At 41.8% G+C, this 27,412-nt stretch overlaps 2 protein-coding genes across 3 annotated transcripts; both read left to right on the forward strand.

The window, feature by feature from the left end:
• Positions 1 to 476: 476 nt before the first annotated feature.
• LOC122766107 (ubiquitin carboxyl-terminal hydrolase 26-like) lies at positions 477 to 5,221 on the forward strand. The gene is made up of 11 exons (XM_044020732.1): positions 477 to 590; positions 856 to 1,418; positions 1,515 to 1,700; positions 3,081 to 3,269; positions 3,388 to 3,519; positions 3,621 to 3,744; positions 3,856 to 4,007; positions 4,166 to 4,265; positions 4,382 to 4,458; positions 4,544 to 4,728; positions 4,828 to 5,221. Exons 1-11 carry the CDS (start codon positions 564 to 566, stop codon positions 4,986 to 4,988), a joined length of 1,896 nt encoding a protein of 631 aa, XP_043876667.1. The 5' UTR covers positions 477 to 563; the 3' UTR covers positions 4,989 to 5,221.
• Positions 5,222 to 7,275: 2,054 nt separating this feature from the next.
• On the forward strand, positions 7,276 to 26,996 carry per1b (period circadian clock 1b). Of its 2 annotated transcripts, XM_044021270.1 has the most exons (20): positions 7,276 to 7,470; positions 16,047 to 16,935; positions 17,028 to 17,281; positions 17,375 to 17,496; positions 18,230 to 18,431; positions 18,535 to 18,726; positions 19,125 to 19,203; positions 19,676 to 19,782; positions 20,111 to 20,264; positions 20,363 to 20,636; positions 20,961 to 21,069; positions 21,254 to 21,410; positions 21,510 to 21,622; positions 21,715 to 21,858; positions 22,396 to 22,788; positions 23,478 to 24,259; positions 24,382 to 24,568; positions 24,720 to 24,933; positions 25,214 to 25,364; positions 25,789 to 26,996. In XM_044021270.1, exons 2-20 carry the CDS (start codon positions 16,526 to 16,528, stop codon positions 26,059 to 26,061), a joined length of 4,317 nt encoding a protein of 1,438 aa, XP_043877205.1. In that variant the 5' UTR covers positions 7,276 to 7,470; positions 16,047 to 16,525; the 3' UTR covers positions 26,062 to 26,996. The 2 variants fall into 2 exon arrangements, with proteins under 2 accessions (XP_043877205.1, XP_043877206.1); XM_044021271.1 differs by lacking the exon at positions 21,715 to 21,858.
• Positions 26,997 to 27,412: the final 416 nt, after the last annotated feature.

Here is a 27,412-nt window from a genome sequence, read left to right on the forward strand (position 1 = left end):
CTACTTCCGGCTTGGGTTTAGTCTAAGGGGGAGCAAAGAAAAGCTGAAGATTTACAGCCCAAATCGCCACATAAAGCTGTTCTATCTAGCAAACATATTATTGACAAATTAGGGTGAAAACTGATGTTTGCCTTCATATTTTGATTTGAAGACCAATCATTTTCAGTGGTTTGTTAAACTGTTTGGATATGATTGGGCGTATCTTCAAAGGCAAAGTGATGTATTGTTTGACAGTTGGTGTGTGGCTTCAAAGGCAATTGTCTTAAATGGATGTGTTGTTTGACAGTGCCTTCAAAGGCGTTTATTTTTAATTCTAAAGTGATGCATTAAAGACATTAAAGTAATTAATTTAATGAAGGAAGATTTCTTTTCTAATGTGCCACTGTTTTTTGGGGGTTTTTTTGGAAAGGAAGAAGAAAACAGGTCAAGAACCTGGGAAAAGGATTTGGTTGGTTAAATACAGAATAGAATGTAGTATTTGCAGCATGACCTCAGCCAACTGCTGTTAAACACTACAACTTACCAACCAAAGAAGAGGAGGTGCACATTAAACCTGTGCAAGGATGATGTCCCCTTACAAACATCGAAAGGTAGGCCTACACATCTAATATTATTTGGCTTTCTTCACTGGATTTTAGATTTGCTTATTTCCGTTAATATTCTTCTGTGAATCGGGTCTATAATATCATAATTTTATATATTCTTAACAGAGAAAATGGTCAGAATCATTCATTCATTACAAGGTATGAATACCATAGCTATAATATAGTTAATATTCAAGACTGAATTAATTGTTGCCCAATTGATGTTTGTCTCAGCTGTGTTTACCTCGATTTATGTGCTGGTACCCAACAGAGACCCAGATATGACGCTCCAACGGTGGAAGCCATGACAGAGCCAAATCGTTTTTCATGTTCCACCACGGAGCAGGAGGCTTATTTGAAGACTGAAGCTGACACAAGTTACTACACTGGTCTCAACCCACACTTCAATAAGAACCCTGACAGTGGAGGTGAAGAGTTGGAGTATGACGCAAGGAAACCCAGATATCAGACTCCAGAGGCCGAGGATGTAATAAGAGCAAACCTTTCTTTATGCTCAGAGGATGAGCCTTATTCAGTCATTAGTGAAGCTGACTTTGACACAATTAAGTGCTCTGGCATTTACTCCCTCATCAGTGAGAACCCTGACGACACTCCAGATGACAGGTTGCCAGAGTCTGATACAAGTCAAACCAGTGTCATCTTCAACCATGAATTTGCTTCTGACGCTAATGGCTCTTCAAAATGGCAGTCCGACCTCACTGGTCATAGCTGGAGTCTACAGGCCGAGCCAAGCATCAACCATCAGACATCGGTGAATGAAAAACTAAGTATAAGAAGGGAAAGGCTCAAAAGAAATGCGCTGAACCTTATTGGGTAAGTATTGGCAAACTCAAATGCCTGTGCCTAATAATTAGATATTCTAAAAATCAGTCTCCAGACTTAAATCCTATAACTTTCTGTATTCTCCAGAGGTGACGCGGTCAAACTACAATTTAATCACAGGGCTAATGGCTGTGTCACATGGCAGCACAAACTGACCAGGTATTTTAGGAATCTTGTGGCCAAACAGAGCTGTGATAGACTGACCTCGACTGGAAGTGATGAAGAATTATATATCAGCATGGAAGAAGACAGAGAGAAGCTGCAGCCTCACTGGTAAGCTGCGGCAAAGTGACTGAAACACTAAATCTGTGTCTGAGAGTGGTTCAGAGGAGGTTGAGCATCATTGTACATCTGCAAGACAACTTGCAGTTCACTCTACAGCATTTTATCACGACAGCAAGAACAGGATGATCAGGGCTGGCCCAAGCCTTTATGGGGCCCTAAGCTGAATTTGATTTAGGAACCCACTATTGATACAAATGTACCAGTATAAATTGCATGAATTATACTTGTTTTATATACACCAAACCAGTGTCAATCTTTTTTCTTGTTTTTACCTTAGAGGGCAGTAAAATCACAAAAGTGGCCCTAGTATTAATTTGCACTTTCATTTTCAAGGTGAAGCACTTCAATGTGGTGATATAGAACTTGAATTAAACATGTAAACCACTTTAATGACTTTTAATGGCTTTCAAATCTTAGAGCAAATGTGTACTAAATGAGCAATTGCCAACTGCGAAATAAAACCAAATAACTTAAGCTCAACACTATTTAGATATTTAACATTTTTACATGTTGTGTTTGTTTTTTCTTCACACACTATCTACTAATCAGGGGGCCAAGCAGCTGTTTAGTTCACTAATGCCTTGGGCCGACTCTGATGATGATCAGTAGATGATGAGGCTTGACAGTTATGTGTTTTCAGTAAATGACAAGATAGAGAGAGAGTTACAGTACAATTAAACATGCAAGCAGTGTTGAGCAGGCCCTCAACATTGGTGGCAGCTGTGCACTATCGTTAACTAATTGCAGAGAAGGGACGTGGTTATCTAGCTAGGACAACCTTATTTCAACTGGTCGATATGTTACCAACTTAATTAGTCTTACAGTTCATTACATTTCGTCCTTGTCCACATTCATTTGGGTCATTGTGGCGTGTGAGGTTGGGAATTCCATCTGCTTTTAAAACAATTTTGGTGACATGAAATCACCAAAAATGGCCACAAAAATCAAAATGGCAAACATCCTGTGGGAGTTACAGCATTGCTCAACAATATCTGATACACATGCCAATAGAATTCAGTACCTGTAGGACTAAGGGTTCCAGGGGTTGACTTTAGGGGGTGCTGTTGATCTATTTTGTAAAGTCCATGGCTACCGGCAGTAGAATGCATACATATTCATTGTTAGTAGTATGAGTTTTTATCGCATATTCAAACTCCCAAAAAAGGCTCTCCCTTTGCTAAATGAAGAAAAAAAATGAGGTACTTCCCATTGCCTTAGTGCTCGGGCTAAATATTAACTAACATGATCACATTTAACAATTATCAGTGAGGTTGCAAACACATAATACTCAACGATACTAATTTTGGTGTAGATCTGAGACACAGAGAGAGCCCTTACATGCTGTCCTCCTCTTTCTTGTATTCCCAGTGCTGAGGTGGTGGACCTTCGCTTGCCTCTTGATGCTCATGACTTTTCAACCTGGCAGTGCAACTCAACCGATCATGATCTGGATGAACACGCTGAGTCACACTTTGACAGACCAACCTCCTATGGACATTATGAAAAACCATACTTTGACATAAAAAATAGCAACGATGAGGAGCCATTCTGTCTTGGGTGAGGAGGACGAGGGAAAATATTCAAACAAATGCATCTTTTTGAAAAACTAAAGCAAAATTCAAATGGCTATTCAAACAATCCCAAGACTCATTTTCTGCCTTTTTTTGTGTTCAAGGCTGCCAAACTTGGAGCAAACCTGCTATATGAACGCCACTCTGCAAGCCCTCCTGTCTCTGACACCGTTTGTTCAGGAGGTCAGCAAGCAGAGGAAGGTTTGGAGCTATTGTCCCACCTCTGAAGTCATGAGGTACAACGCTGAACAGATCATAAATTGGCTTGTGCACGAATGATTCGGGTGAATACAAATTGAAAGAAACACCTGCCTCTCTTCTCTTTTGTCGCTTCCAGGTGGTTTATGAAGGTTAAATGTTGCCGCTTCTCGAATAACAACAAAACAAAGACATACATCCTGGCTGCCTTTAAAATGATTGTTGCTGCGTTTAACCCAGAGTTTGAAGATAGCTTTCAGAAGGTGAGTACAGTTTTAGTGGAAAACACACCACATAGTAATACACTAAACTGTACATATCCAATGATTGTTACTTCCACCTCCCTCACACTCTTTACTAAAAACATTTTGCAGGATGCACACGAGTTCCTCACCTGTGTGCTAGACATGATGAAGTCTCAATCAGTCAAACTTCAGAAGTCAGCATGCTTTATGGGCCTGAGTTACACCTGCCCTGTAAATGCTCACATCGCCTTCCAGATGTTGAGCACCAGGACCTGCACAGGGTGTGTGTCTCAGTCAGCTTGATATTAATTTTGACCATTCAATGGTCTATATGTACATCAACTGACATCTTTCCATGATATTGTGTGGTATAAAACCTCTCATTCATGATGTATTGTCATGGACTAAGTGACTTTTCAATTGTTTCTTGATTTCAAAGATGTGGCGTCCAGTCATTTAAAAATGAGGACTACATCAACCTTGCCCTAGACCTGGTCCCTGGAGGGTCACTGCGTGATTGTCTAGAGGAGTACCTTAAAGTATATCAGACATTTATTCAACCAATAATACACTGAAAGTAAAAAAAAAAAAAAGTGGTTCACTATTGATTTAATAAAAAAATAAAAAACAACAAAAACCCTGTTTCCTGTTGCAGGAGAGTGAGCTGGAGTATAAATGCGAGTGCGGTGCTGAGAAGTCAACACTGTCTTCTTCATTCTTGAATCTACCAAAGTAAGTGATACACAGTACGTCTCAAAGTCAGGTGTTGTCTTCTGTCAGTTTGTGGTCTAACCTTCTTCCCCACATCTGCCAACAGTGTGTTGATCGTCCAGTTGAAGAGGTTTACCTTCACTCATTTATGCACAGGGATTAAGTTGGACAAACCCGTGCATGTCCTGCAGGACCTGGAGGTGAATCCTGGCAAATGTGGCTCCAACATCCCAAAGACCCATTACTGTCTGATCAGCATCATCAGCCATCTGGGCAAAACACCTGACTCTGGTAAGGCAGACTCGTATATTAAATCAGGTCTCAAGGTTGAGGAGTCCATTGCCACTTCAGAGGCACCATTAATATGCAATCTTGCACGTCTCCTCGCAGGCCATTATGTTTGTGATGTCGTACGAAGAGATACTTCAGGTGTCTTGACAGACGATTGGCTGATATTCAGTGACATGCAGGTCTGGGAGGCGACGGGAGCATCGATCTTTCAATGGCGGGAGAGAACGGCCTACCTGCTCTTCTACGAGAAGACCCCTTGACCCTTCCTGGACTTCCTGGTTCTTCCTCGCCACACGTTTTGCCAGACGAGTTTTGTGTCAAACTTCTGGTGGAAGAGGAATAATCAGGAGACACTCGATGAATTGTAATGTTGTTCAAAGGAAACATGCATGTAATAAAATACAAATAAACAGGAGAAAGCCCAGCTAATGTTTCAAAAGCCAAAACATTTACCACGGAACCATCCAAGCACACCTAAGAGTGTCCAATTAACCTAGTCCCCAATGTGCATGTTTTTGGACCGTGGGAATCAGAGCACCCGGAGAGAACCCACACAGAACCCACACAGAAAGGCCCTCAGTCAAATCTGGATCCGAACAGCTAACCTTCTTGCTGTGAGGTAACAACGCGAGTCACTTCACCACCGCATAACCCAATGTATTGACTAAAAAAAGTGGCAAGCTGTTCCACAGCTGAGGTCCCGTGACTGCAAAGGTCACTTCCAAAATGCTAAACACTTCCTGTCTCCTAATAGGCAAGGTTAAAATTATACTGAATCTGTGTCACTCCATGCAGATTTTAAGTCAACACTGGTTTTCTGCCCTGTAGTGTTTGTCCCAAATACTGTGTAGGATGGTTGAACTCAGAAACTCAGCATCCACTCATGAAGCCATGGACAAGATAACCTGTGAAAGTTCAAATGGAGCATGAGACAGAGGAAGAAAGGAAGCAGGATGGTTGCTGGTACCACACAGGCTGGTCTGAGTATTCATACCCAGCCATCTCAAATTCAAAGTGCCTCAATTGTCAGTGTATCATTAAAAGAAATGTCAAAAACATTTGGGAGTGCTCTTTCTTTAAGGTTCCACAATTTATAAAATACATCCATGACACACTCATCCATCCATCCACTTAATCCAGAGTAAATACTAAGTAGAAAACCAATGAATATGTTTAATAAATTGAATTTAATAATAGCTGCTAGTTTTGATGATTGCACATGAGAATAAAGAGTATAAGTTAAACCTTCAAGTTTGCTATTGCTTATAGAGAACGGGCATGGGAAATAGTAAATATCCAGTTTTCTGTGCAAAAATCCCTTGTTCAACATAATAGGGGGCAATTTTAACTTAAATTCCTAATAGTAATAATAAAGTGATTGATAAATTTGTTAAGACACTTGTTTAAACACTTGAGAGGGAACTCATCTCTCCTGTCACTTTACTGCTTGGTGACCTAACACAGATATAAATGTTCATTCAGCTGATTAGATGCCTTTTGATTAACTGTGGTGCAGTGTAAATATGTGTTAATCAATTTATTGTTTGTGTACAATTCGATTACGGTAAAACGCCCACTGGGGGGGAAAAAACGCACCAGCAGCCACTTGCATGTGTCCTACATCTGCTCTGTTTACAGCAAGCCAACAACCACCCCGCCGGCCGCGTGCCGCTACAGATTGGTAGCAGAACAAATGACGTCACCGTGCTAGAAGCACGTTGAAAAGAGCATGCGATGCCTTGCTGCTGCCATAAGTACGAGATAAAAGCGCAGCACAATCAGCCCTGTGTGACTCTGTGCTCTGGCAACTAGGTTCAGTCGACAAAATCGGGAAGACTGAAAACTGAGCTACTGGTGTTGTTGAAAATTGAGAAATAAAAAGTAAAAATGCATAATTAAAAAGTACAAACCAATCCCTACTTCAACTCCTGATGCAATGACTAGTTTTCTTTCTCTAGCTTTGACTGCATCTATTAACAGTGGAGGTGTGTTTGTTGTTCCATATTTCAATTTGACAAATATTTATTTTTATTTATTTATTTTATTTATTTTATATTATTTCCACTATTCAGTAGGAAGACAGACGTGTTCTGCTAACTTCATCAACAAGCACAAGGTCCATCTCCAGTGTCTAGTGTAAAAATTGGTATATTGGCTCTTATGAAATATATATATATAATAATAATGAAAATGGAAAACAGTAGCTTTGATGCTGACTCGATAATATAATACAATATAATATAATATAATATAATAGTTTGTAACCACAATGAATGCTACTGCGATGCTAGTACATGTGTTACGGTGAGCTCATGTAGAGTCCAGCAGTGTGCGCGCGGGATACGCCCTCTCATGTCCCAGTGTGTTTAGAAATTAACTCAGGACCGCACACTCTGCAACGTGACCACCAGGCCCCGTGCGACTGACCCCGCCCACCCCAGCCAATCAAAACGTACCAGGGCGGGAACGGGCGGGGACAGTCCGTCGCCTTGTCCAATCAAGGCGGCCGATTCTGTATCACTCGCTAGACCATGCACTGGCACGTGTGTCACTGCGTGTAAACTAGTGTTGGAGGGAGGGGAAAAACACGTACACACACACGCTCACAAAATGTCTACAGAGCAGTGATCGCAAAACAGTGACCGTCGATGCCACCGGGATTTATGCTGTTTCTGTGAGATTTTCCAGTATTTTGCTGTGGAATTTCGAAGCTGTTGTTATCGTGTTGAAGCGTCTTTTTAGGTAAGCTGGCCATATTTTGTGCGGTAGTGCATGTCTTAGGCGGTTGCTTTGTGGCTAGCATGTTAGCCGTCACTGCGGGCTAACTGTGTACAAAACAAAAACATTTGTTTACACTCTCTTTTACTTACGCTATGGCACATAATCTAGACTTTACAAGTGCTGTGAATGTATTTATAATGCTTACATGGTAAACCTGCGTTATTTTCTAACTATTAGGCTCACATAAACGGACGCCATTATGATAATAGCACTTTTATTTAGTCTTCAGCCAACCGCTTGAATGGATAAAAAACTAAAGGTGACCACATTCAGCTTTAATTAATTTAAGATCTATTTTCTTGAACTACTACGCCTGGTCAGGTTTGACATACAAGTGGACGTTGCACAATGAAGTGAAAAGTCAGTAAAATGTCCGCTCCTCTGCTTAAAAAACTGGAGTGACTGTGACTCATCAAGTAAAAAAATAATAACTCAATCAGTATCAGGTTATTGGCAAATGGTTATTAGTGTGACACGAAACCTATGCTTATGTTCGGCTATAACGTAATATAATGTGATATAATGTAATATACGAGGAAATTAGAGAAGATAGAGACGGTAGCAGCAAAAAGTAACAAGGCATAATAGAAAAAAGAAAGTAGGAAAATATAGGTAATGTATAATATATAAAATAACTAGTAAAAACAGTACTGCAAAACCAATAAAACATACAGAATGAACAACATAAGTTGACAGATTGTCCATGTTTTTAAATATGTGCAGTCCTTTGGTATGACTATGACAGGCGTGGATAGCTATATGTATATAACATGACATACATATTTCCAATGCATTAAAGGTAATCAAGTGTCCTCTGGTTACTTTTTGTCATTTATTTTGAATTATTTGTTTAAATCTAAGATCTTTCACAATTTTGTATCTTACAACTTAAGAAAGCACTAAAATGGACTAAATGTGTCTCCTGAAAACAAGATCAAGCATCATTACAGTCTTCTTCTTTCCTCATATTTGATGTTTTCCTTGTGATCCATTGTTTTGTTATTGGTTGGCTGGTGTAGGTGCAGTGGCATTTCATGTTCGGTGAAAGCATGCCATCTAAACATGTAAAAAGCCAATCATGCCAGTGCATTGTGCTGCTAAAAATTATCAACAAAACCTGTGCATTATCTACACAGGTGTCATATCATAATTCACTGGAACTGAAACCTTTTTGAACACAAGGCAGGTATTAAAGTCAAAAGGTTCACTGTGCAGGATTTACTGCATCTGCTGTTAAAGTATTGCCTCACACTCCCCAATCAAGAATAGAGAACACATGGGTAACTTTAGAACACAAAAGGTAATCTCTGAGGCCAATATTTCTGTGGTTTGTATTTTCTGGGCTGTTGGCAGAAATGTGGTGTTGCAACATGGCAGACTGAAAGATGTAAGTGAGTCTAACACCAAAAGTGGTATATTTTTGGTATGCAGTTGATAAATGGATGTCTGTATGATGTCTGATTTCTACAGCTGCTCTCTTCTTAAAAGAAAATAAATTGTAAGATTAATCAATTTTCGACTTGACTGCATGAAAACGGACTGCGTAGCCCACAGTGAGTGAGTGAGTGGGTATCATGAAAGTGACACTTAAAGTGTATTAATAAGCAAATGAGAGTTGACTGTTCTGACACCACTTTGCATGTGTGACAGTAGAGGTGGCAGATGACTGGCAGTGGCAGAGGTGATGTGATCCATATTTAACTTATTATCACATGAATGTGGTGACTGACTCAACACATGATACAGAGTTAGTTATTCACCAACAGTGTCTAGTTTGGACTCTGAAGCAGAGCGAAATCACCAGGAGTGACATTTAGAGGCTAAAATAAAACTTGATTAGCGGAGTTGTCTCGATTTCATTGTAGCTATGGGGATCTGAAGAGACACGTGAATTTCAAGAATAGTATCTTGGAAGTTTGCGCACAAGGCCCATTAGTTGTGCACTCAAGATAAACAAAAACAGTTTTTGGGTCTTCAGGGACTTCGTAGCAGGCCAAGATTGTATTCTTAATTAAACTGTGGTTATTCACAGTGGATGATATTAAATGTTAAAGGAATCCCAGGTTACCAATTTAGGACAGAAAGGTTTGAGTCCACAAATATAACTTTGTTTTGTTTACCTGTGTTGCTTCTGCAAAGTAAGTCTTGGTTGTGTACTGAGGTGGATTGTCTGTTTTTATATTAAACCACAGTCTCCTGAAAACATAATACTTATTTATATGTAAGGTCATAAAAAAGCCAGAGCTGCAACTTGAGAAAAATAAAAGTATAACTAACACATCATAATCTATAGAGTTTATGGTTTCTTCTTTTCTGCTCCTACATTAACTGTGTTCACAAGATAAGACCAGATTCGCAATTTAATGTCATAATTTAAAACATGAACATTCTGACATTTCCTCAGTGGATGACCAGATAAGCTACTAACCAAGTTGAACAGTTTGATACCGTGACACAGAAACATCTGGCCGTAGAGTTGTAAAGTGGCTTAAGGCCAATAGGAAAATAAGTGTGAATAAAATCACTAGACCCAGATGGTAGGAATAATCTCAGTTTTTACCTCAGAAGACCTTTTGCTTCACTGTTGCTTAATCACTTCATTATTGTATATTCAATATTCTCCAATGAGGGTATTGCATGGTTGGTCTCACTTGGCTGTGTGACGGTGCTACAACCAGTGTTTTCTTCACTCTGCATTTCGATTAACCTAGTTTAGAGACCTGTGGAGCAGCATATATGGCAAACTGAACTTTAAACCAAGACAGAGGTATGTTGTACTTTGTGTTTTTGTTTCTGTGCCTGAACAAGGCCACATAACACACACTTTACAAAATAAGTTGTATTCAATGACCCATAACCCAGTGGTTTTAGGGGGCATAAAGGCATAAAATAACTGGATGATACTGTTGTACTGAGAGAGAGCGGAGGGGATAGGAGAGACAAGAGTCGCAATCAGCTTATCAGTTTATACATTATGTGCCTGGACTGAAAGTCAAAACAAATATTAAGCGCTGTGCTTTGTTTATCTTCTTTTTTGGGAAGGCTATACTCCAATTAAGGTTTGTTTAACTTTGAAATAGTCTGATGTTATTTAGCCTTTATGAAGAAGTGGTTATATCAATTAATTTTATTTACTAAAAAAGTTGCCCTTATGGTTCAACCTATAGCATTTTTTCTGTGGCTGATGCTGATTTTAAGAAATCATAGCAGACAGTGACCAATATTTTGTATGTTTGTTTTTGATTTGTTTAATTGTCTTCCAACTGATACAATGTAACATTTTGATAAAAGCAACATGTGCGCAATTCAACATTTTCTGTTTGCATTAGAGTGCACTTTTATATATGTTTTGAAAGAAAAAGTATTCACTGATAACTGAATACAGAAAACGGGTCAGTGAAAAAAAACAAAACATTGTCAAATATTTGGATGAAAACAAAGTTCAAGTTGGAACAGGTTGGAATATGACTGAAAGCACATCCATGAGAATTCTCAGAAGTCAAATCTACTGCTCAAAATACTCGGGTTTAATGCTTTGTTTCTTTTGCTCTGGTCGTATGGAGCGCGTGTTTTTTTTTAAGTCTCTCAACTGTACATTATGTTCAGCGTTCAGCCGTCCACACTCGCAGAACGTGACCTGCTCTTGTATCCGCCCTTTGCTTCCATATTCAAATAGGCAAACGTTCAGGGAGGAGTTGAGACCAGTGTCTCATACAGCAGTTGGAGTAGTCAGTGTTGAGTTCGTGAGGCGGACTCTCCCCCCCCTCCCCTCAGCCTTCACACAGCGCGCTTTCTCATTGGTCCTGCGAGGTGACCAATCAGCGACAGGCGAGACTTGCGGAAAACACAGCCGCTGACACGTGCAGAATGTACACAGCGAAGCAGAGTGGGATAGATCTGCTGTGTAAGCGCTGCTTCACATACACACACCGCACAGTGGTACGAAGAGCAGCGGAGGAAGCGAATCTACTTTTTTAAATTAAATACGTTTGGATAATAAACAAACACACCAACGTTGTGATGGGGCTTTATGGTGTCCGGAGGAATTGTTGACACATGTTTACACACGGAGCCGCGCCACACCTTCCTGAAGTCCGCAGTCAGGCAAGTGTCTCATGTTTTCCCAGGTCTGTGTGCTGATAGTTTCGCCTTCCCTGTGGTAATGTACAGAATGTACAGATGTCTCGGGTTGCCAGAGGAGCACACTGTTAGCGTCTCATAAAGGGCTAGGCAACTCGTGAAAGCATGTAAATATATAATATCATAATAGTATTTGTGGAAGGATTTGGTTGTGTTGAAAGAATTTGCATCACATTTGAGATTCTTTTTTTATTTAAAAAATAAATAAATAATAATTATTAAAAAAAAAAAACTAAAGTCACATTGTGTTAAGCTCTTAAGGCCACACCTGTCCTTTGCAGTGCATCGCATGTTTATGATGTAAAACTTTAATTAAATCGAGAATGATAGCATGTTGTGACCATTACAACTTTTTCAGAACCCAAGGTGATGTCTTCAAATGACTTGTCTGACCAGTCCACTGCCCCCAAATATTGAGTTTACATGATGAAAAACTAGGGGCACAGCGGGATGTACAACCAGTTAATTATTTTTATTTAGATTAACTTATTTAATTGATGATTTACACCTATGATCAGATCGGATAGCACCTGACCAATTGTAATTAAAATACAACCGAGGATGGATTGGTATCCAATAGAGCTGAAACAATTAACCGATTAGTAAATTAATCAACTATTTTGATAATCGGTTCAAAGCTTTTTTCATGATTAAAACAAGATTTCCGATTGTTTAAGCTTCTTAAATGTGAGTATTTTCTTAATTTCTTTGCTCTGAATAACAACAAAATCATTAAAAGTTAATAATTTTGGTTTGTTGACAAAACAAGACATTGGAGAACATCATTTACAGGTTTGACGAATAACCGATCAAACAAGGTTTTCTGATATTTTTTGGACCAAATGATGAATCTATTAATCGAGAAAATAATCGACAGATTAATCGATTATGAAAGTAATCGTTAATTGCAGCTCTAGTATCCAATCTGCGAAACTACTTCAGGTGGTGAGCGAAGGAACTTGGTGGCTCTGAGCACAGCCAATGTGACAACGGCGACAAAAAAGCACAGTGTTCTCTGCTTTTGTCAGTTTTCCACTTACAATAGATCTAAGTTTTCCACTTGTCAAAGACTTCTCCTGCCTCGAAATGCAAAGAGTAGTCTAGTGTAAAGCATTTCAGGGACCGTTCCAGATGTGGAAGACATTGGTTACTACATCCACATCCTCATTTTAAAATGCATAAATCCTGCTCTAGTTACACCTGTCCATATTACTTTTTACTTTGGCTTTGTAATGCCCTGGAAACAGAGAAATTAGAAAACCCTGTTCACTATTGTTGTTTGTTAGTAATGTTAGCTAAGCAAGCAACAGTACATACCCAGTGTACCCGATTGGTCACGTGAAATGCAGTTTTAGGAGTGCTGGCATTTATGCAGGTGACTGACCTGCATGCAGCTGAAACGTTCGTCTGGATGCTGATTTTCTGATTTATTTTTTTGTCTCTCAATGGTCCTAGTTTTTGTCAGTTACTTGTGTGGTTCATATATTCAGCTGGAGTTGATATCAAGTTGATTTGCACACTGTATTTACAGTCAGTTGGTTCTGAAACAGAGAAAGAATCAGATGAACACTTGTGTCTTGTTAGCACCATAGCGAGCAGATTTCTGGCCAACTGTTTGAATGGAGCTCAGCCAAAGTCAAGTGAAGAGTCTGTTTCACTGACAATAATGTGGTATGACTGTCACTCAATTTACTGGTGTCCCTTGTCTCTTGTTAACTACTACAATGATGCCTTTGTTTACTTTCTCAGGTAAAGTAGATAACACCCACGGTTGTTCAGCCACTGTGACCCTGCTGGCACCAGGATCATAATATGGGCAATCAAGTTCACTCTTGCCTTGTAAAACACATGTTTAGGGACATTATGTCATGATACTGGTGTTGTAATCAAATCAGTATTGAGGAAAGATAAGATGCATCATCCAATCCAATACAGTGGACCAGAAGAATAAATAAAAACAGTAAATAAATAAATAAATAAAAGGCATCGAAGCTCACAAGGTGATAAGATGCATCTAAAACAACTAAAATAATTAGGATAAAAATGTGGAAAATGACAATAAAAGCAAGGCCAAAGCAGGCCAATGAAAACTAGTGAGTTTTAAGAAAAGATTTAAAAAAAAAAAGACAGGGATTAGGTCTGTCTAATTTGCAACGGCAGATCATACATCAGTTATCCTTTATATTAATTGCATTATTGTAACATTTCAGAAAATGTATGATAGGAAACCACAAAGGACTAAACACTCTGTTGACACACCAGTGGAACAATGAATAATAATGGAATAATGAATAATCTGCATGTTGACATACAGCACATCTGTGTATTAGGGATGAGCCTATATTTTGCATCATTCAGTATGTACTTTACAGCCAATCTTGGTTTTATGCAGTTTTGCTGTTCATTATTAGCTTGATATCGAGTCCTGGGTCATGGATGTTGCTGTTGTGTCACACCTGTAAACGTTTCAAATGTTTTCCAGCATTCACTGTTTATTTAGTCAGCAAAACATGTTAGATCATGTTTCCCACACTACGACAGACACCGTCTTACATAATCATAGACTGGTCTTACTGCGTGCAATTTCTGTAAATAATTCAAGTGAGTGGGCAGCATAGTGGCTCAGTGTTTTGCTCTGTTACCTCACAGTCATTGGTTCAAACCAGCTCCAGACAAAGACATATGTTAGGGGAACTGGAAACTTAAAAACTGCATATCTATGTTGGAAACATTTTTTTAATATTCTCATCCTTACAATAGAGCATTGTCCAGGTCTACTGGTTAAGGTTGATGCCCATTCTTAGAAATCAGACTAGCTGCTGATGACATATAGTTGATACAGACTTTTCTTTTTGTCCATTTATTTAGTTTTCAATAATCTTTTTTTTGTACTGTTTAATGATAACAAATATCCCCCCAAAAATGCTTAATTTCAGGAATCAGTTAATACAGTTATGTGCAGAACTTTCAACAAAAATAATGGATGAACTAAATATTACACACATGAAACAGGTAATTAATAATAACTAAATAGCTTGTTTTGTTTAAAAACACTCAAACCAATTAATCGTTATCAAAATTGTTGACCAATTATTTAAATTATTTAAACCTAAACTGAACTGTAATGCTCTAAATTTGCCTGTTGGTGAGACCATGAGCATGACCTAAACCACACTAGTTGAATGCAGCAAATGGATTGAATCTGGGTTGAGGGCACCTTCTACACAACCACTAAGTAGATGGTTGGGCCAAAATGGCACATGCAGGTGTTCCTTTGCCTGAGTACAATTCATTTCCCCCACTTCCACCCACGGCCGTATGTCTTTGCCATCACCCATGGAACTATGCATGGATGCCAGCCTGACACGACACCCACCAACACCCTGCTTGCATATTTAGAGATCGCAATTGCTCCTTCCACCAACTGGCACTCAGCTGTAGCATCATCCATCTAAACTCAAGTAATCCTGTTTAGTATTTTGTTGCAATAAATGGAGCATCATGGCACACCTGAAGTTGGTCATTGCTCTCCATCCATAGTTGCTAAGTTTAGTCATGTCTGCGTCATGAGTTGCATTTATTATAAGCTGTATCCTCCTGTCAGGACTAATAAGCTGGTGGCAGCTGCTCTGTATGCGTCCACTCTGCCATATTGGGTTATTGCGTCAGTACAGAAAGCTGAGGTATATCTGACCTCTCAATGCAGGCACATACTTAACCTGTCCTGAACAAGTTTTGTAGCATCACCACACACCTGCAGCAAGGTAAAGGGGGCAGCGAGGTGTATATAATTGAAAGGATTGACGAATGTGGGCTGGCCCATGTTGCCATTTGGTTGCGTCTGCAAGGCTTAAAGGATTATTGGGTTTCTCCCTTACCTGAGGAATAAATAGTACTAGACTTTCACTTGCGTAGGTAGTGGCCATATATACACTTTGAGATACTATTCAGAAGCAGACCTAATTTATAGCTGCTCTCTGATGTCAAGCTTCCCCTTCGGCTGGTGTTCTGTTTGTTTTGATTGTCCTCTGGGTTAAAGGGGACTAAGCTATGACGACTAAGAAATGTCCCTTTTAATTTAAGCATTAGCGCAGGTTCTAATTCAGATGCATGCATACGCACGTAGATAATCTGGGAGAATGCGGTCGATGCACACCAGGACCACACACTCTTTCATTCTTATAAATCTAGTCTGCATGACAAGGCAAGGAAAACATCTCACGGCCAAATTTGAATCTCACTTTGAAGGCCAACATGATAAACTAATGATAAGTTAGTATTTTTGGCTTTTCATAGCCTTAGTCCTCGGGGCACACTGCTAATGACAAGCATGTTTTGATCCTGCAACTAATATTCTTGTTCTCTGTCTGTTTCTCCTCCTTTTTTAATCATCTTAGGTGAACTTTAGCACCCAGAGCAACACATCTCAGAGGACGCGAAGAGACCAGATACAGAGTGAAGATACTGTTTGCTTTCATCAGAAGCCATTTTTCTCACTCTCTCTCGCAAGCTCTCATCCCATCTGTTGAAGCACTTGAGCCAAGATTGTTTCATAACCACAGATTTCATCAGTTGTCTGCACTTCTGAGTGACACTTGTTCCTCCAAACACTTGAAGAGTATTTGTTGTCTTTTTGGTTATTTGGATCAGTTTTCAAATATCAAAAACCCTCAAAGAAGGGTTTACCGCCCAGAACTCTTTCATTTTACACATTTTTGAATCAGGACATGAATTTCTCTCCTTAGTTCTTTAAAATTTACCAACAAACAACTATGATTTATCTGTGGATACATAGTCCCACTTAAATTTAGGCCTTATCTTATTTTCCTCCTCGGCTGACATTTACCAAGCTGTATCAGCCTCATCCTACTCTAGTATGAGTTATGACAACTCTACATCAATGCCCAGCAGCAACACTCGAGGGCGAGTGGCTGATGAGAAAGACAATGACCAGGAAGCTGAATCAGAAGGGTTAAACTGTCTGAAACTAAGCGGTGGTCAGCGCAGCACCAGTGATGCCACTTCAGAGCAGGGGAGTGGAACAGGTGGAGGTTCATCTCCCAGCAGCGGGTCGGGATCTGGAGGTCTCTCTGGAGACCAAAGAGCGTCCAACTCGGATGATATGGACGGTCTCTCCAGTGGGAACGACTCTGGGGAGAGGGAGAGCGAGGGTGGCATGGAGCGAGAGAATGGGTCACGTGGGCGCCAGTCAACACGCAGCTCCCACAGCTCCTCAAATGGGAAGGACTCTGGCATGATGATGGAAACCACAGAGAGCAACAAAAGGTAAAAAGAAGAGAAAGCTGAATTGTTCACAGGTTATTTTTGATGTTCATTTGCACTATTATGTACAAATGGTCATTTCCTCTATTTTCCAGCTCCAACTCCCAGAGCCTCTCACCTCCCAGCGGCTCCCTGGCCTACAGCCTGCTGTCGACCAGCTCGGAGCACGATCCCCCCTCCACCTCTGGTTGCAGCAGCGACCAGTCGGCGAGGGTCCAGACTCAGAAAGAGCTGATGAAGTCCATCAAGGAGCTGAAGCTGCGTCTGCCGGCTGAGCGCAAGACTAAGGGTCACTCCAGTACTCTAAACGCGCTCAAATATGCACTTCAGTGCGTCAAACAAGTCAGAGGTGAGGGTCTGCTTTTTGTGTAGATTTTCTTCTAATCAGAGCTTGTGTTATAGAATGTACGCCCTGAACCCTTTTATATATTTATTTTTGCAGCAAACCGGGAGTACTACCACCAGTGGAGTGTGGAGGAGTGTCACGGCTGCAGCCTGGACTTGTCCACCTTCACATTTGAGGAGCTTGATAACATCACCTCCGAATACACCCTCAAAAACACTGTGAGTTTATTTTTGCTATTTTCTACGAGTAGTTGAACGTGCTAAATTAATGATTTGCATTCTTTTCATTACTTTTTTTCTAAACCAACTCTGATTTGTTTTTAGAAACTATTTATGATAATGGTTCTTGCTTTTATTTTGCTACAAGCAATGTATACATATATCCTAAGAATTTATTTAAATTCATGAAAGCCCCTTGAATTTTCATTTTAAAATTCATGAAAGCCCCTTGAATTAAGCTCAGTAACGCACATGTGTAATCCAAGCCATTTGTTTTCATCTTTAAATAAAAGCTTAATAGTTTGAACACCTCAATGTTCTGACATGTGGGCCACTTCCTGGCAAGAGATGCTGCTGTTTATCTTTAAACTGTGCTGAGAAAAAGGTGGTGTTAGTTAATTTGGAAAAACATAGGTCACAGTTGGATTCACTCGATGTTACGTTTGATTGCGATTTAGAGTCCATCTGATGTGCTTGTTTGAAATATTTGTGTGTGAAAACTTTAGTGTAACAGCTTACAATATAAACTTGTTAACAGCTTACAATAAATCCTTATTTTCTCTGGGAACTTTACTTTGGCTTATGTCCAGAAACACCCCTCTTCACACTTTCCCAGGATACAGTAAAGCTGCCAAAAAAATATCTTTGGCAAAAGAAAGGTTTAACCAACTGATTTATTGGGAGAAGCACATATCCATCAATTCTTCTTTCTCCCTGTTTTTTTTTCCCCCAGGACACATTCTCTATGGCTGTGTCATTCTTGTCAGGGAAGGTGGTATATGTATCACCTCAGGGATCATCCGTGCTGCGTTGCAAACCCGAGTGTCTTCAGGGGTCTGTGTTTTCTGAGCTTTTGGCCCCACAGGATGTCAGTACCTTCTACAGTGGGACAGCACCTTGCCGCCTCCCGTCCTGGGCCTCCTGCATCGGGTCTGGTAAGTCTAGTGATAGGGAGGTTTAGCCAGTATGGTGTTTTTTTTTGGTCTTCACTCCACCAGAACCATCTTCATTTTTTCCCTTCATACTCTTTCCTTCTAGCCTCGCCAGTGGACTGCACTCAGGAGAAGTCCATGTTCTGTCGGATAAGTGCTGACCGGAAGCACGGCTGCGAGATGCGCTACTACCCGTTCCGCCTCACACCATACCAGCTCACGCTTAGAGACTCAGATGCTGCTGAACCACAGCCCTGCTGCCTGCTGATTGCAGAGAGGGTCCACTCTGGATATGAAGGTATTTGATAATATATTGTATTAATCTGTCAGAATTCTGTTTTCATGTTGAAACCTTGATGAAATATTGAGTGTTTCTGTTGGTATGTCTCACATCTACTAGGTGTTACAAACGCAAGTATCAGCTCAGCTCGTGTCATAGTTTTATGACATTGCTTAAAATCAGATTTACCTTTACCTTGCATAATATAAATCTTACAACTATAATAATTCTTGAATATTCAATTGACTGAAAATGAGCTGGGGGTGAAACGAAAGACACTGTCTCACTGACGTATGTTGTCATGCCACATTCCCCTTATTCTGATAATATCAGACACTGCATGACTGTGTTGTCCATAAACAAAATGGCTGTTGAAACGTGCCCTACTTCATGTGCATGTCGTTTCTGCCTACCAGCTCCTCGCATCCCTCCGGACAAGAGGATCTTCACCACCAGTCACACTCCTAGCTGCCTGTTCCAGGAGGTCGATGAGAGGTGCGTTGCCCGTCTTCTGATGTGATTGCTTACTGCTGCGTCGCCTCCTGGCTGCAGTATTTCAACAGAGAAAGAGAGCAAAATCAGACTAGTTAGAATCAGGAAATCAAAACATATCTGTTTTGATTTTCAGAAACACCCAACAAAAACAATCCACTTTAATGTATAACTTGAGTTTTTATGAAACAGCATTTTTTGCATTGGCTATTTTTTGCAAAACTAGTTTTTATGTCCATGCATTTTCATTTCCTGACTGGTTATAACAGCAGTACCTTTGAAATTTTCCAAATATTGGTGCTGCTGTTGAAAAGTTCTGTCGACCCAGGATGCTGCAAACAAAAAACATTTGGAATTAAAGTTTAAACAAATACATTTTATATTTTCATTACTGTACATTTCTTTCTTACTTCATGTGTATAATTCCATGTAATGTCGGATGTAATATCATTGTATTAATATATTGTATTTGTAGGGCTGTGCCATTGTTGGGATACCTGCCTCAGGACCTGGTGGGAACCCCCAGTCTGCTCTATATCCACCCCGAGGACAGGCCCATGATGGTTGCCATACATGAGAAGAGTAAGTCCATAGAAGTGCAATGGCTGTTCACACACATCATGTCGTCTTGGATTAATGTAAACATAATTATTGCATTTTAATGTAAGAAATCTCAGTACCCCAAGTTGTTTATAAGAGGGAAAAGGTTATTGGACTGATATTGCTCTCGAATCAAGCAGTATCACGCCATCCCTAATTTTTAGTCATGCGGTTGCTTACTAGCGCTATTTTGCTGTTGCGCTTCCCTCTCACCTCAATCAATTTTGAGGTGAAATGGATCACTAACTGTGCACCATGTCTGCTTGTTCCATTTCTGTCATAAAATATCTACTCTGTTCTGTCACCTCAGTCTTAAAGTTTGCAGGTCAGCCATTTGACCATTCTCCCCTGAGGATGTGTGCCCGCAGCGGGGAGTATCTGACAATCGACACCAGCTGGTCTTCCTTTGTCAACCCCTGGAGCCGCAAGGTGGCGTTTATCGTAGGGCGACACAAAGTCCGAACGTACGTTCATAATTTGAATTGCTTTAAAACAAATGCTGCTGGGTCAGTAACATTTTAACTAGTTAACCAATAACATGTCCCTCTTCTCTTGTCTCCAGGAGCCCTCTCAATGAAGACGTATTCACTATGCCGCAGAATCTTGAGAGTCGGGTCACCACGCCAGACATCGTCCAGCTGAGCGAGCGGATCCACCGGCTCCTGGTGCAGCCGGTGCACAGCGGCAGCTCTCAGGGCTACAGCTCGCTAGGGTCCAGTGGGTCACGGGGCTCCCGCCGGTCACACCAACAGCACCCGAGTGCCTCAGCCGCCTCATCCAGCGACAGCAATGGCCCCGCCATGGATGAAGCTGCTGCTGTCGTTCTGCACAAACCTGTGAGTCTGAGCAACAAAATAATACAAATATTAAGAGGTTTTGTTTTTGTCTAGATTAGTCAGTTGTCGCACACACCGTAATAGTCATCTCACTTGAGGTCCAGTTTGTAAGAATCAGTCATGTCTAATAGTGAGTGCAAATTGTAACAAATGGAGCAATAATTCACTCACTCCTTTTCCCAAGTACATCAGGAACCGCATTGGCCAAATGCAGCTTGCCTGCTGTCAAACGTCTTACTCATCATAAGGGAAATGAATGAAGTTGAACATTCGCGCCACTGTCAAAACCTGTATAGTTAACGGAGTCTGATGCTGTTTTCCCAGATGACGTTCCAGCAAATCTGCAAAGATGTTCACATGGTCAAATCTAATGGACAGCAGGTTTTCATAGAGTCTCGTAACCGACCACCTCCAAGAAAAAACACCAGTGCAGGTAAAGAGACGAGAACAGATGAATGAGGTTGTTTGGGTTATAGTCATCATTTTATGACAGCCCTAATTCAATATAACCTCTGTGGCTGTGTTAAATGTTGCTCATTTGCTATGTTATAATGCAAGAACAAGCATATTTAGATTCAAAATTTTTGTCAAGCTAACCACTTGTTCCTCGTTTCCAGGCACAACTGTCAAAGCCATCTGCAGCGACCCCATCAGAGGTCTGATAGCAGATTTGACCAAACCACCCAAAGCCTTGGTCCCTGCACCGCTTATCCAGAAGGAGCCGCCCACAGGCTACTCCTACCAGCAGATCAACTGTCTCGACAGCATTATTCGGTGCGTGTGCTGAACCTGACCCTGTCCATCATCTAGTCATGTTTTGTCTGTTTGTCACGATCACCGACTCATCTTACAATTCATTTTGCTCTCATGCAGGTACTTGGAGAGCTGCAACATTCCTAACACAGTTAAAAGGAAGTGTGGCTCCTCCTGCACCGCTTCCTCTACGTCTGATGACGACAAACAGGAGGCTAGCGGCAACAACAAAGGTACTTTCTAATCATAATGACTTTGAACCAGTTCTACTGGGTGAACAGTACTAAATAAGGCTAAGGCTTTTTGTTGGTGTTTGTTCCTGCAGGTGGTTCAGTTAGCATCGTAGGTGAACCACCTCTGCCCCCCCTGACCATGGCCACAAAGGCAGAGAGTGTAGCCTCAGTCACGTCGCAGTGTAGCTTCAGCAGTACTATCGTGCATGTGGGAGACAAGAAGCCTCCCGAGTCAGGTGGGCATCTTCATCACTCATCTGTTTCCTATAGTTTGTTATTCATCAGGTTTGTATGCGGTGCTTGCATGTTTAATATCGAATTTAAAGGCCTTTGATATAGAAATGCTAATGTTCAGCAGCTACTCATCTTGCTATCAGACTAACCAACTATGCTTAACTTTCTGCTTTTAGTATTATCACGCACAAACCTGTAACATCATGACGAACTGCAGATTGTAATGTGAAAACTTAATCTTTTTCAAATCAGATTAGTGTTTCAGTGTTCTCAGCTGTCCTATACAGTTTCCACTTAAGTTGGATAAAGTTAAATGTAAAGACATGACAAGAGCATTCATCTTTAAACAAACACCACTGTATAAAAACTATTGTCTATATTGTTCGCTAACATCAGCTGCAAGCATGTTGCCACAAAAGTGATGAGTGCATTAAATGTAAAAGCTTTTGTTGTTCCTAAATTAAACTTTTCAATCAAAAAAAGGCGGAGATGGATATTTCATGTCTTCTAATACTCCCTATGCCACTTCTCTGTCACAGACATAGTAATGGAGGAGGCTCCTACAACTCCTACACAAGCCCTAACTACGACTACTACAACAACTCCTCCCAACAGCAGCGCACGACATGCTGTGCACACGGCCATCACTCCTCCTCCACCGCTGCCACCCCCTCCTCCACCTCCTCCCCCACAGTCTCTCCCCCAAACCTCACAGCCGGAGAGGGACAGTCGAAGGAGTGGAAACGTTTGTGGCAGCGGAGGTGTGGGAGGAGGCCGAGGTCTGACAAAGGAGGTGCTGTCCGCCCACACGCAGCAGGAGGAGCAGGCGTTCCTCGACCGCTTCAAGGACCTCAGCAAGCTGCGGGTTTTCGATCAGACGGCATCGTCGACGGTGCGATGCCACGCCCCAGCTGGCAACCCTCTGTCACGAGGTACAGGCACACTACACCCACCAGTATAACACACGCACACGCACAGGTTTGTGCAGCTATTCCTCTCAGGACACAACATTGCCTTTGATTCATTTGGGCAGCATAAACAAAGGTGATCCCTAACCTTGACTGTAACCAATTCATTTCTGACTCTAACCTTAACCCAGCCACAATTGTGTGTACACACACACACACACACACATGTTCGACATTCATGACATGAGGGGACATTGCATTGATTTACATTCATTTCCTGGAGACTTACTCTAACCATAACCACAATTACTACTGGCCTAATCCTAATCCTAACCCTAACCCTAATCTCAATCTCAATCTCAGCCTAACCTTAAAACATACCTTCACCTTAAAATGTAGTAATTTACGTTATGGGGACTTGCTTTTTGTCCCCACAAGGAAGACAAGTCCCCATAATGTGACTGTGTAAACAGGTTTAGGTCCCCACAACATTAGTAATACCTGGACACACACACACACACACACACACAGGGATGTTTACGCAGGGACTCGGGCTCCATAAATACCACATTTTCATGGAAAGTCAGTCTACTCTGCCAATATTTTATTTACTTGGTCTGTTTCATATTTTTTCCATAAAAGAAAAATTAGACGGTCATGAATTCTTAGACAGTTCTCAGATTTGTAAAATGCAACCACTCGTGTCTTCCCAGGAGTGCGCTGTTCCCGGGATTACCCCGCTGCAGGAGGCAGCACCGGTCACAGACGAGGCCGCGGGGGAAAAAGACTCAAACACCAGGAGTCGTCTGACCAGCACAGCTCTCTGGGTCGAAGCGTGAACCACCAAGACCCCAGGATCAACCCAGCCCCCATGCCCTTCAACATGCCCCTTGGACCCCCAACAAACTCCTCCTCCTGGCCGTCTGTAGGCTCCCAGGCCAGCATTCCCTCTGCCCCATTCGCCCCCGGCATGCTTCCAATCTACCCCGTTTACCCACCGCTCGCACAGCCATTGACCATCCCAGACCCTTCGCGCTTCCCCGCTACCCAAATGGTTCCTCCCATGATGGCCCTCGTTCTGCCAAACTACATGTTCCCCCAGATGGGAGCACCCATCGCTCAGCCAGGTGCCACCCCTGGACACTTCTACAATCCTAACTTCACACCTTACCCCAACGCCACGCCAGCCGCTGTCCCCACCGTCATCCCCAACCCACTGCCGATTCCAGGCACCTGTGTCCCGTCTCGTAGCAGCACACCACAGTCCTACACTCAGACGCCTGCCGACCGCGATGGCGCAGAGTCCCCTCTCTTCCACTCCAGATGCTCCTCCCCTCTCAACTTGTTGCAGCTTGAGGAATCACCAAGCAACCGGTTAGAGGCGGCCACGGCACTGGTGGCATCACAACAAACCACACCTTCTGCACAGGGCGGGGCAGCTGGGGTACAGAGCTTAGCCAACCAAGGAAGCTCTGACGATACGTCCAAGGAGAATGTAAGTTATTAAAGGGTGTTTTCAAAGTCTCAATTACAAAATTCTTTCTTATTTCTAATTCTTGGGAAGATAAAGACAATTTAGAGTCTCTCTCTCTCTGCACCTGTTGATTTTCCCATTAGGGTGAAGCTAATGAGTCCAACAACGATGCGATGTCCACCTCCAGCGATCTGCTGGACCTGCTGCTGCAGGAGGACTCCCGCTCAGGAACTGGCTCAGCTGCTTCTGGTTCAGGTTTCTCTGGAACTAGGTCCTCAGGTTCAGGCTCTGGGTCCAACGGATGCAGCTCCTCTGGCACCAGCGGCATCAGTGAGTTATAGTTAAAAGGGAACATTTTACAAAGGCAATTTTAATAACATGTTTTTTTTAGACTGTTAATTTGGAAATGCAGGATTGAGTTTGCCAAATTCACAGTTTGAAGCATAGACTTATCCTTCCTTATGCCTTCTCGTCCATGCAGGCAGAAGTCAAGACAGCCACACGAGCAAGTACTTTGGCAGCATCGACTCATCAGAGAATGACCACTCTCGCAAACATCCAGCAGGGGGCAGCAGCAGCGCTGGGGGAGACGGAGGCGAGGAACAGTTCATCAAGTGTGTCCTCCAGGACCCCATCTGGCTACTGATGGCCAACACCGACGACAAGGTCATGATGACCTATCAGCTGCCCGTCAGGTATGATTAATCTTGATTATTATTTCATCCTCTTACATTTAACCTGTGCTGTACCACTGTTGAAATAAAATGGAACTTTTTAGCTCTTTCAGATTGCATTTTGCAGGAAGCAGTGCTTTAGGAGTTCATTTTTCTTGCATTAGCATTTATAATAAAACTGCATTTTTTTTAGCCTTAAAGCACGGCCAGCAGGCTATGACACGTGTTTGGATGGAATATCTGATGTCCTGGACAGATTGACAGCGGATTGACAGACCACCCTTTATTCTTGTGTAACCAGGGACATGGAGACGGTGCTGCGAGAGGACCGCGAAGCCTTGAGGAACATGCAGAAACATCAGCCGCGCTTCTCAGAAGAGCAGAAGAGGGAGCTGAGCCAAGTTCACCCCTGGGTGCGCACAGGACGCCTGCCGCGAGCCATCAACCTCTCTGTGAGTTCACCTGCAGCTCAACTCGGAGCCACAGAAAATGGGTCAAACCAAAGAAATCCATCAAATAAACGGCACTTTGCACTTGAACTGCATGATGCCTGGAGATAACAGTGCTGCTATAATGATAGGACTTATGATAAACAAACTAATGCTAAACGGCAAATTGTAAAACTGAGTACTCCTGCACTAAGTGCACCAGAGAACTACAGTGGCCAGGAAGGATGTCATATTTATTCACATCAAGCACGACGCAATTAAGCGAACAAATTGTTAATTTGAAGCAGACATGAAGCATATCTTCAAAAAGTGACATTTTGTCACTAATGTGTAAGCTCACATTGACTAGATACTGGTTCAAATGATTGATTTAAAGGCCTTCAGTACTGAAATGCTAACAGGAAACAATGTTCCTCTGTGTTGTCAGGGCTGTACGGGCTGCAAGTCTCCACCCTCTGTGCCTCCCGCCGCCCCCTTTGATGTGGAGATCCACGAGATGGAGCTGTGTGGCGTGCTGAAGCCTCAGGAGGACAGTGTCGGCAGAGGCGGCAAGAAAAACCTCTCAGAAACGGCCATGGATGAAGCTCATCCAGACGATGAAGAAGAAGAAGAGGAGACGTCAGAAGAGAAAGGAACCGCAACACAAGACAACAATCAGGACATGACGGCAGTGGCTGTGGAGGAGAAGACGGAGCCGTAGCCGCGGGGAGTCAACAATTCACTACGTTGGTGGCCAAAACATCATCATGATCTTTTTTTAGACATGATGTGCAGAGAACGCGCAGCTTCTTACACAGTGTAAGACGTTTAAAACGGGTTCTGCTGGGACATTAAAAGGTTTCTTGTTTGTTGGGACAGGCAGGAAACTTGGCCGTGTTGATTCTTTACAGAGTCTGACTTTGATGACGGCACACCAGGCATGTTGTAGGACTGCAAATCAAATGCCTTGGAAACCACACGACACACTCTGATTTAGAGAGTGAAGTGGGACATTTCTGTTTTCTCTCTGCTGTTCTGTTCATGTGGTTTTTAGCATATTTATTTAAGTTGTAAAATAAAGAGGGACTCAAGTGAATGTGTTGCAAAAGAAAAAAAGAAGACGACGACGACGGCGCCTTTACATGAAGATGGATGTTCTTCACCACAGTGTCCTCTCCCCTTGATGTTTTTATCTCTCCTGTTCAGGGTTCACCTGTGACCTTTACCTTTTAGATCACTTCTCTTTTATTGCTGAATTGAATTATAGGATGAAATATCAACATTCATCCAACAGAGAAAAATGTACAGTGAGGAGCAGGTTATTTTCTAAACATGTTTATTTTTATATTTTTCTGGTTCCAGGTTTGATGGCCCAAAAAGAGTGATTCTACTCTACACAAAAAAAAATAAATCCAGGATTTAAAGTCGTATTTGTTACCAGTTCATGTTTTGCTGTGACCGTACAATCTAGTGCTAAGTACGTTAATTATGGGGCAGCATGGCAATCTACTGGGCATGAGATTGTGCATGTGAGCGAGGAACACTTCCTCACTGGAGCTGCGGCTCCTTCAGCAAAGAGGGAGACATTTTGTGTCGCCAGTACTTGCACACGGTCACGAGGGGATTCAGAAAGAGGTGGACAATTGCTCTTAAAAAGGAAAAGAAAAAAACATCTATAGAGTTCAGACAGTATTCACAATTTTCTCTCCGCCTTTCTTTTCCTCTCTACTTCCACTCTGTGGCACTGTTCTGGTCATGTGATATTCTATGCTTGGCGTCAGTGGTCTGTGCGACAGTTTCTTAATATTTTTGTGAAAATCTTTGTACAAATAAAAATAAATAAATCACAATAAATGAGTTGAAAAACCTTCAAATTTGATTTTTTTTTTTTTCTTAGTTCTTCTGATTGCTTCACAGTTATTTTATTTTTGGTGGGTGTTTTGCAGCCGTTGGCCTGGATACTCACTCACTCACTCACTCACTCACTCAAGTGTCCAGACTGAAGTGGAAGCACAGAGCCGATCAGGGCAGCAGCCGCTTTCCTCGCCCGACCACAGTCTCCCTCTGTTCTG

The sequence above is a fragment of the Solea senegalensis genome, linkage group LG3 (assembly GCF_019176455.1).
Source record: "Solea senegalensis isolate Sse05_10M linkage group LG3, IFAPA_SoseM_1, whole genome shotgun sequence".
NCBI classification, from domain to species: domain Eukaryota; kingdom Metazoa; phylum Chordata; class Actinopteri; order Pleuronectiformes; family Soleidae; genus Solea; species Solea senegalensis.

Excerpts from the sequence above, each read along its gene's own strand:
- LOC122766107 (XM_044020732.1), top strand. The coding sequence starts at position 564 with ATGATGTCCCCTTACAAACATCGAAAG. Across the intron at positions 591-855 it reads CCCCTTACAAACATCGAAAG|AGACCCAGATATGACGCTCC; the intron begins GTAGGCCTACAC and ends GGTACCCAACAG. Across the intron at positions 4,008-4,165 it reads AGCACCAGGACCTGCACAGG|ATGTGGCGTCCAGTCATTTA; the intron begins GTGTGTGTCTCA and ends TTGATTTCAAAG.
- per1b (XM_044021270.1), top strand. The coding sequence starts at position 16,526 with ATGAGTTATGACAACTCTACATCAATGCCCAGCAGCAACACTCGAGGG. Across the intron at positions 19,783-20,110 it reads GGTTGCCATACATGAGAAGA|TCTTAAAGTTTGCAGGTCAG; the intron begins GTAAGTCCATAG and ends CTGTCACCTCAG. Across the intron at positions 24,260-24,381 it reads ACGATACGTCCAAGGAGAAT|GGTGAAGCTAATGAGTCCAA; the intron begins GTAAGTTATTAA and ends TTTTCCCATTAG.